Source organism: Lagopus muta, chromosome 8 (genome assembly GCF_023343835.1).
Source record: "Lagopus muta isolate bLagMut1 chromosome 8, bLagMut1 primary, whole genome shotgun sequence".
Taxonomy (NCBI): domain Eukaryota; kingdom Metazoa; phylum Chordata; class Aves; order Galliformes; family Phasianidae; genus Lagopus; species Lagopus muta.
In genome coordinates, this window is record NC_064440.1 from 29,370,728 (window position 1) to 29,379,394 (window position 8,667).

Consider the following 8,667-nt stretch of genomic DNA (forward strand, 5'->3'; position numbering starts at 1 on the left):
TACAAATTTCAGTAACAATGGAAAAAGCAAGCTGGACTATTTCTGTGTAATATTACAGTTGAGTAGCTCATGATATTCCTTAAAAATACCTTTGTTACTGAAGGTCTCTCAGTATCTAATTTGCTGCCCAGGATTTTGCTGACAAGGCAAACTTTCTTTACTTACTAAGTGTCTACACACTTCAGTAATTCATTTTGATACTAAAGGGTCAAATAGTTAGCCCTTACTTTTACTCATACATGTACAAAATCTTTATTCCTGCTTATCTAGTACTTATGAGAAACACCTATTACAGTTGACCGAAATTTGAACTGCTTAATACATTTAAACTGTTGCACAGCACAGATTCCTAATGTTTGCAGTGTATGATTACATATTTTTTCCCTCTTTTTTTCTTTTTTTTAAAGAAATCCCTCAGAATTGTACTTTAGATAGCACAAACTTTCAGTCAAAATAGTGACAGAATCCTAAAGCAACTCTAAAGAAAGCTCTGCCTCAATTCATAGTGCAGCTATGTGTTCAGTGTATATTTAAGAATGATAGTGCTGTCTTCCAGCACTGCTGCCCATAGTACTTGGAAACATATCCTTTCAGTATGTGAAGATGTATCCTCTATGAAGCCACCAGATAAATCAGTTCACCCTTGGCTGTAACTAAATGCTGTCTAGTGACTTGTGATCGACAGGGCTTTAACCTCTGACAGCTAGATTCATTGTTGGGACAACAACCAATCGTCGGTTTTGACGACACGAGCCTAATCAAAGTTGGAGTATAAAAGCCCCCTTGGCATATATAAGGCACACCAGTGTGGCAAGCTGTCTCTCAGACTGCATTTGCTTTCACGGATCTGTTCAGAACTGAAAGAAAAAGGGAAAGAGGGACAGGGGAAAAAAAAAAAAAAAAAAAAAAAAAGGAAAAAAGCTGCAGTGACTGTAAGATCATGCAAAAGCTAGCAGTCTATGTTTATATTTACCTGTTCATGCAGATTTCAGTTGATCCGGTGGCTCTTGATGGCAGTAGTCAGCCCACAGAGAACGCTGAAAAAGACGGATTGTGCAATGCTTGTACGTGGAGACAGAACACTAAATCCTCCAGAATAGAAGCCATAAAAATTCAAATCCTCAGCAAACTGCGCCTGGAACAAGCACCTAACATTAGCAGGGACGTTATTAAACAGCTTATACCCAAAGCTCCTCCACTGCAGGAACTGATTGATCAGTATGACGTCCAGAGAGACGACAGTAGCGATGGCTCTTTGGAAGACGATGACTATCATGCCACAACCGAAACGATTATCACAATGCCTACGGAGTGTAAGTAATAACCCTGCTGCTTTCGTCTCGCTCCGCTCCTCCGAGAGTTGTCTCCGTGCTGTAGAGCCACACAACTCCTTCTCAGGCTCTCCCAACAGGCTGCTGGCTGGAGTCTGCCGGAGGGAGGGAGGAGAGTGTATTTCTAAAGAATTTGAGTCAGGTTCAAAGGACTGTGTAGCGAGCCTTTGTTTTACTGTTCATTTTTTCGGCTCCTTGTAATGCGTGCCCTGTAGCACACTTAGGATTTGCCTAAGTGTGTTTAGAAAGCAAAAGGACATCTGCAGTTGGCTCTGTTACGCGCAGCATTCAGGAAGTTCCCTATTGCAGATAGAAAGTGCAAGTGCAGCTAATAAGATAACTGTATTTTCTGCATGACGTTCCACCTGCTACTGTGTTTAAAAGCCATAGAAGCAAGTAGAAATACAGCTTAGAGTAGGAGACCTACCTAACTACTGCATGTTATAGCAAGTGTAAGCATAGAGTTAAATTCTTGCTTCTTTGCTGATCCCACAGGCTAGCACCACCCACCTCCGAGTTAAAACTGTATATTTAAAGCAAATCTATGTGTAACAGATTTAAATGTTAAAATGTCCACTTTATAGTTATCAGCTCCAGTAGTGGTGCCAAGGAAGAATGAAGGCATTTACTGAATGAGCAGATTCTAAGTTATCTTCTGAGTGCTAAACATCTGCTACGGCTCCTATCAAGTATCTTTTGCACAGCTAATACTATAGTATCTTATGTTCTTCATCAGCTGAAGTATTTGGCTATGGCAGCTGTTTTTTAAAATAACACTTAAGAATATGATGTCAAAAAGGAAAAAAGATGTCAGGACATATAAGGCAGGTTAGCAGTTACAGATATCATTACCATACGTATACTAGAATAATATCAGCTCCTGTAGCCAGCTAAAACGGACAAAAGATTAACTTTGTCTGAAGCCTTTTTTAACTTTGATAAGATGCATGCTTAACAGCAACACATTATTGCAGCCTTATCGCAGACTGTCAGCAGTTTTATTCTAGCCTATTATGTACAAAATTTCAAAACTATTTTAATTAAACCTCTATATAGTCACAATGACTGGGGAAAAGTCATTATGCTTTATTGCTCTATTTTCTTCTTTTTATAAAAAGCATTTGAACTACAATACATACGCTAAAGAGGCAGTTATCTTAAGTGATCTGATTTATGAGTGTCAAAGATCTGTATCATTTAAGATGAGCATTATCTGTTTTATCCTGGCATGGAGATACGCTATCATGACTAGGTAGGACAGCTGCATTATAGGCTACAGGAATGAAGCATTGCACATGACTTTCCTTTAATAACGTTGAAATGAAAACAAATATTCAGATTAGCACTTTTAATTTTCTTTCCACTCAGAAAAGAAAATGAAGTGTTAAGGGTAGTTTGCACATAGTCGCCCCTCTTTGCACAGTACACAGCACCCTAAGGTTATTTAGTAATCTAAAACTTCCCACAGGTGACAGAAACATTGAGTCAGCTCATGCTAAGCTGCTGTTGCTTTATGAAGGTCCTCAGATGAGCAGCAGAAGTGGGCTTGCAGTAGTCACCATGAAGTTGCATTGGCTGTGCCCTGTCCTCTGACAAATTTAGTCTGGGAAAGAGACTTTTCTGCAGCTGCATGGGTCAGGCCACAGTGCTGGTGTGATGGTCAGATCCTTGAGGACCACAGCAGTCCCTTAGCTTTTCTTCTCTTGCCTACCATTCCTGAATTTCTGCCTGTGCACATCGCTCAACTCTGCATACCTACAAAGTGCAATGGATCAGCTACACTTACTTAGAAAACTGTTAGCCAAACCTTCTTCTAGCCTGCTTACAAAACAGCCATCAATTCCTTGTCACATTATGTTACTTATAGGTGACAGTATAATGATTATATTTGCTGTGGGATGTGAAGTGCAGAAATTGAATGATATTGCATCCACTTTGTTACCAGTACTGTTTCTATAATATTGTAAGACATCCTACATGATCTGGAAAAAAATTGGGTTGATATATGCATATTTCTTTTTGTTCCCTGTTCAGTAATTTGTTCTTTCCATTCATTTATAGCTGATTTTCTTGTACAAATGGAGGGAAAACCAAAATGTTGCTTCTTTAAGTTTAGCTCTAAAATACAATATAACAAAGTAGTAAAGGCACAATTATGGATATACTTGAGGCAAGTCCAAAAACCTACAACGGTGTTTGTGCAGATCCTGAGACTCATTAAACCCATGAAAGACGGTACAAGATATACTGGAATTCGATCTTTGAAACTTGACATGAACCCAGGCACTGGTATCTGGCAGAGCATTGATGTGAAGACAGTGTTGCAAAATTGGCTCAAACAGCCCGAATCCAATTTAGGCATCGAAATAAAAGCTTTTGATGAGAATGGACGAGATCTTGCTGTAACATTCCCAGGACCAGGTGAAGATGGACTGGTAAGTTTACTAAAAAAGCCTCATTTACATATCTTGGTGTTGGTTTTTTATTATCATTGGAAAGTGATTGGTTGTCTTTTAAGGATGAAAATGGAAATACTGCTTAAGGAATGGACGATAAAGGTTCTATATACCCAATTCTTTCACTCTTTGCTCTCAATAGCAAAATCACTCGGACATTCCTGTGCCTCCATTTTCCTGTTTGAAAAATTAAGATGAATTGAAATACCTCAGGGTCATGTTGTAAGGCACTGATTGGAAAATGTTTTGGCACTTACAAATAGATGGTACTATCAAAGTTACACTATTTCCAAACTTGAGAGCAAATACTGCATAATGTGAAGACTTTTTGCATAAAAGCAGCTAAAAGCAATACAACTCTTTCTGTGATAAGAAATCTGCTGTAGATAGTGTTGAAAAGATTTTTCGCTTAACACGTAAGAGAATTTCTCCCTATTCTCTATGCATGTGTTTTCCATTAATGACAATGAAAATTATCTATGTTTACAAACCCTGAATTGTGCATCTTTTAGTGACAGAATGAATAATTCCTCCTACTAGGAATGTTTGAGTACATAAATTCTGCTCGATGCAATAAATGCATCGTAATGATGAGCAAGCATAAAATAACTTGTTTTTTTTCCTGCAAGGTGAACATAATAAATCTAAAGCATACCAGTTTAACTACAGCATTTTCCTTGTTGCTTCCCCAAGTTGCTAATCTTTTACAACCACAGCTGAACTTGCTGAAACAATCAAGAAATTTCTGCTTTTGAATAAAGTACTAGGAGCATAATTTTGCTTTTACTGCTACACAATAGATCATTCTGTTTATGTAGCTATGAGATGTTTAACTTCATAGCAATGTAATGCAGTGAAAAGAATCAAGGGGAAAAGCACATCTTAATTGTAGATCCATCACAGATCTGAGTCTTCCGTAGTTGAAAGAGGCCACTGAGATATCAATAATGGCCATGCCACCTCCACCCATTCAAGTACCCAACAAGGTGTTTTCACATATGTGGATAAGCCAAGGCTTTTCCAGAGCTATCATCATCTGTAAAAACAAACTGAATCAAGAGCAATACAAGAATAGATGCTCTGCAGTCCACAGCAGAGAAAATGTACTTCCTCATTCCTCCATCTGCTCTCCAGCCGCTCTCTGTAGCGGGATGCCCCTCTCCATCACGCCTCTCTCCAAATTGGTTACTTCTGGAAAATGCTTTTCCAGCAGCTGAACAATGTACTGACCTAAAGTGTGTATCTTGAAAGGAACCAACTTGAGCAGCAGTTAGCTGGGCTGTTATTTACTCCTGAGGCAACTGCCTGGTCAGTGGCAAACAGGCATATTGCTGAAATTGACACGGGGCAGAAGAAACTTTGGGAACTTTTTCAAACTTATGATTACAAAGGTTAACATTTATTTCTATTCTCAGTTAAGGACTGCGCAAAGACACCTTCAGTAGGAAGCATGTGGCTCAGACATCTGCCCAAAGTGCTCTCCTGGCCACAAGGCTCTCTCACCAGTCAAAATATCACTTGTCCCTCCAAAGTCATTGCAGCATATCCAGCCCTCTGAGTAAAAGCTGTTAAGTGGAAATAACCTGCCTAGCAGGTTATTAATATTTTTCTACTACCGCTCCAATCACTCCACCCAACCGTAATTAGAGAGATTTCCTGTCCTCCTGGGTCTGGAGGAGAGGCCTTCCCCGATATCCAAAAAAATCAAATACAGTAACGTTTGAATGGAGAAAATTTCAGATGGACTCACAAAAGGAATCCAGCACAGGTTGGACCCTGCCCTTTAAATGTGTGGGGTTTTTTGGGGGGTTTGTTTGTTCGGAGTTTTCTCCTTTTCAGAATTCTTCTATAGAGAAGAAAGAAAGAAAGAAAAGCTCTTATTGTAGCAGCAAGGAAAACAACAGCTAAAGTAGGAGCCCAAGATCCTCATAATCTCTGAAGCTTTCTCTTAGCAGTTAATAAGAAACAACAACAACGGTGATTTCAGGAAGAGATAGGCAGAAATTAACACTCTTTGTGGAGAAGCAGCAGGGAAATGCTGGTCTTCAGAGTGAAGAGAAACAATCCCTGAGCAGGGAACAAACATAGCAGCCTTGGGTGAGGGAAAAAGTTCTCAGAAGGGTAGAAGTTCAAAAAGGTTTGCAGATGTTATTTGAGAATATTAATTTGATACGTTTGTGTCAGAAATATCTATCTGCATGTTCTTACTCAAATTACATACGCCTACCTTGTTAATACTTCCGATTCCTTTTCCTCTTCTCTCAGAACCCATTTTTAGAGGTCAGAGTTACAGACACACCAAAACGGTCCCGCAGGGATTTCGGCCTTGACTGTGACGAGCACTCAACGGAATCTCGATGTTGCCGCTACCCACTGACAGTGGATTTTGAAGCTTTTGGATGGGACTGGATTATAGCACCTAAAAGATACAAAGCCAATTACTGCTCTGGAGAATGCGAATTTGTATTCCTACAGAAATACCCACACACCCACCTGGTACACCAAGCAAATCCAAGAGGCTCAGCAGGCCCTTGCTGCACACCCACCAAGATGTCCCCTATAAACATGCTGTATTTCAATGGAAAAGAACAAATAATATATGGAAAGATACCAGCCATGGTTGTAGATCGTTGCGGGTGCTCATGAGACCATCGTGAGATCCACCACTTCATAAATTGTGGAAGCCACCAAAAAAATCTATATCCCCTCATCCATCTTTTAAACTGTGAAATTACGTACGCTAGGCGTTGCCAACATCCTTATACTGTACAGTCATACAGACCACATATAGCACAACACGAGCTGCAGAACGTGAACTAAAAGACGATAGAATTACCTAAGGGCTGGCTCTGAAACCACGGACAAAGAAGCTACAATCAAAATCATCGGATTTAACAAATGAGTTTCTTACACTGTGAGGGAATCAATATTCAGTCATTCAGACACAAATTTATATGTAGTTTTCAACATATGTTGGTAATCAAAAGCAAGCTCCTTCTCATCCGAGGACAGAAGGAGCAGGCTATTAAATCAACTTCTTCACAGCTTCACTTAATATTGTATTTACAGCAAAATATATACTGGTAACATATACACCACTACACAATACCACCAGAATCATCCTTGAACACTTGAATATATAGTGCAGAGTTGTGATAAGATGAAATTCCACGTAAATGGACAAATCCTGAAGTTAGGGATGGTATATTGTATTTAGCGTGTTTCCATTCCTTTTTTTCATTAGTATGTTAGTAATCAATGGCAATGGTGCTACGTAAGCAGGCTGAGTAAATAGAAAGATAGTTATCTAAGTGAAAGAATTTGGAGTAATAATGAATTTGCCCTATCCTCAGGTACACTATTCAACATTCGCAAGAAAAAGGTATTTTTTAAAGGAAGGTGAATAGTTTTCTAAATGTAGTAAAACAAAAGGCAGCACGGAAGTCTAACGTTCAAACCATAATCCCATATTGTAACCTGCCTTTGCAACATTACCATTTGCACTATGATAAGCCAATGCAAATAGTTGGTTGCTACAGACATTGTTAAAAAACCACTTTGATATAACTGACTTGTGTAATATGTATGCATCAATATTTTGTAAATAAATGTTTATTTTTTAATCACTGTTGGTATATGTTCATTACAAAAAAAAGAGTGATGTTAATCTGTACTTTAGTTTAATAAACAAAAACCAGTATTGTCTTCATAACATAATTTCCTGGTTTTTAACAGTAATATGAAGGAACAAAGCAACAAAGTAAGCCATATGCAGAGAATTAGACCACATTTTGTATTTTTTTTTTTTTATACTAGCATGAGCCATCTGTGGAGAAATGTTGGCTGTTGACATGTTTACAAGATTCCTTTGGGTTTCTCTGGTCATTTCGATCCATACCCCATTTTCCATATGTTGAATGTTATATCCATAAGAAATAACACCACAGAAGACTGCTGCTAAGTGCCTGTTATTACACTGTAAATTTTGCAGCAAACTATTATCTTCATTTGGGTAAACATAGTAAACAGATTTTCACCCAAATTCCATATTTCCCCCTTGTGATAAAACATTGTTGATTGAAATTAAAATGTTTTCATGTTAATGAAATACATTTTTCGCTATATTGAAGAAATCAGTTTTGAACTTTTCTTTGTGCGAAGCCATTGTAGAATTGCAACAATAATGGATTTTCCCCTCTGATGTACTTTTTTTGCATGGGTGGTAAATGTTTTTTAAAAGGCACAGTCTTGCTACAAAGAAATCATACAAGGATGAAATTTTAAGTTTGAGCGATAAACTTGAAACTTAAAGAATGAGCAGATTTTTGAGCATTTCTTTTCAACTATGAGGAGTTGTGCTAAAGTTGTGCCCAAGCATCACACAGATGTTCACCTTCTAATATAGTTCATCTCAGCAGACCTCTGGAGCCCTTACGTACACCATCAGTTTAGTTTCCCACAAGACACAGAGTAAAAGCAGCCTCAAGCAAGCCCACCAGCAGTGCGCAGGATTGCGAGCCCTCAGGCACACTGAAAGCCTGCTACACTGCTCAGAGCTTTCCATAGCACAGCACACAGCTGTTAGCTGAGCTTGTTCATGAGGCAGCAGCTGCAGAGGTGGCGGCACGTTGGAGCTGATGGCAAAGAAGACATGGTCAGCCTGCACTGCAGTGCTGATATGGCACCCGCGTGCTGACTTCTAGTCACAGTAGCTAAACTGAAGCGAATGCAAAGGCAGTTACCTCACATAAGGACATCCTTGGATAAGGACATCCTTGGCTGTACCCTGCTGGTCCAGCCCCTGCCATTGCTGCCCTCCTGCCTGCTCCTCAGCCTCAGCTCATGCTGAAAACCGTGCTCTGGTGGGAAATGCTTCCAAT

The 8,667-nt window shown here is 39.2% G+C and overlaps 1 protein-coding gene across 1 annotated transcript; it reads left to right on the top strand.

Moving 5' to 3' along the window:
• Positions 1-823: 823 nt before the first annotated feature.
• Positions 824-7,413, top strand: MSTN (myostatin). The gene is made up of 3 exons (XM_048952356.1): positions 824-1,313; positions 3,393-3,766; positions 6,053-7,413. Exons 1-3 carry the CDS (start codon positions 941-943, stop codon positions 6,431-6,433), a joined length of 1,128 nt encoding a protein of 375 aa, XP_048808313.1. The 5' UTR covers positions 824-940; the 3' UTR covers positions 6,434-7,413.
• The last annotated feature ends 1,254 nt before the right edge of the window (positions 7,414-8,667 follow it).

Coding starts and splice junctions, on each gene's coding strand:
- MSTN (XM_048952356.1), top strand. CDS start 941: ATGCAAAAGCTAGCAGTCTATGTTTATATTTACCTGTTCATGCAGATT. Junction 1,314..3,392: donor TATCACAATGCCTACGGAGT/GTAAGTAATAAC, acceptor ATTCATTTATAG/CTGATTTTCTTGTACAAATG. Junction 3,767..6,052: donor GACCAGGTGAAGATGGACTG/GTAAGTTTACTA, acceptor CTCTTCTCTCAG/AACCCATTTTTAGAGGTCAG.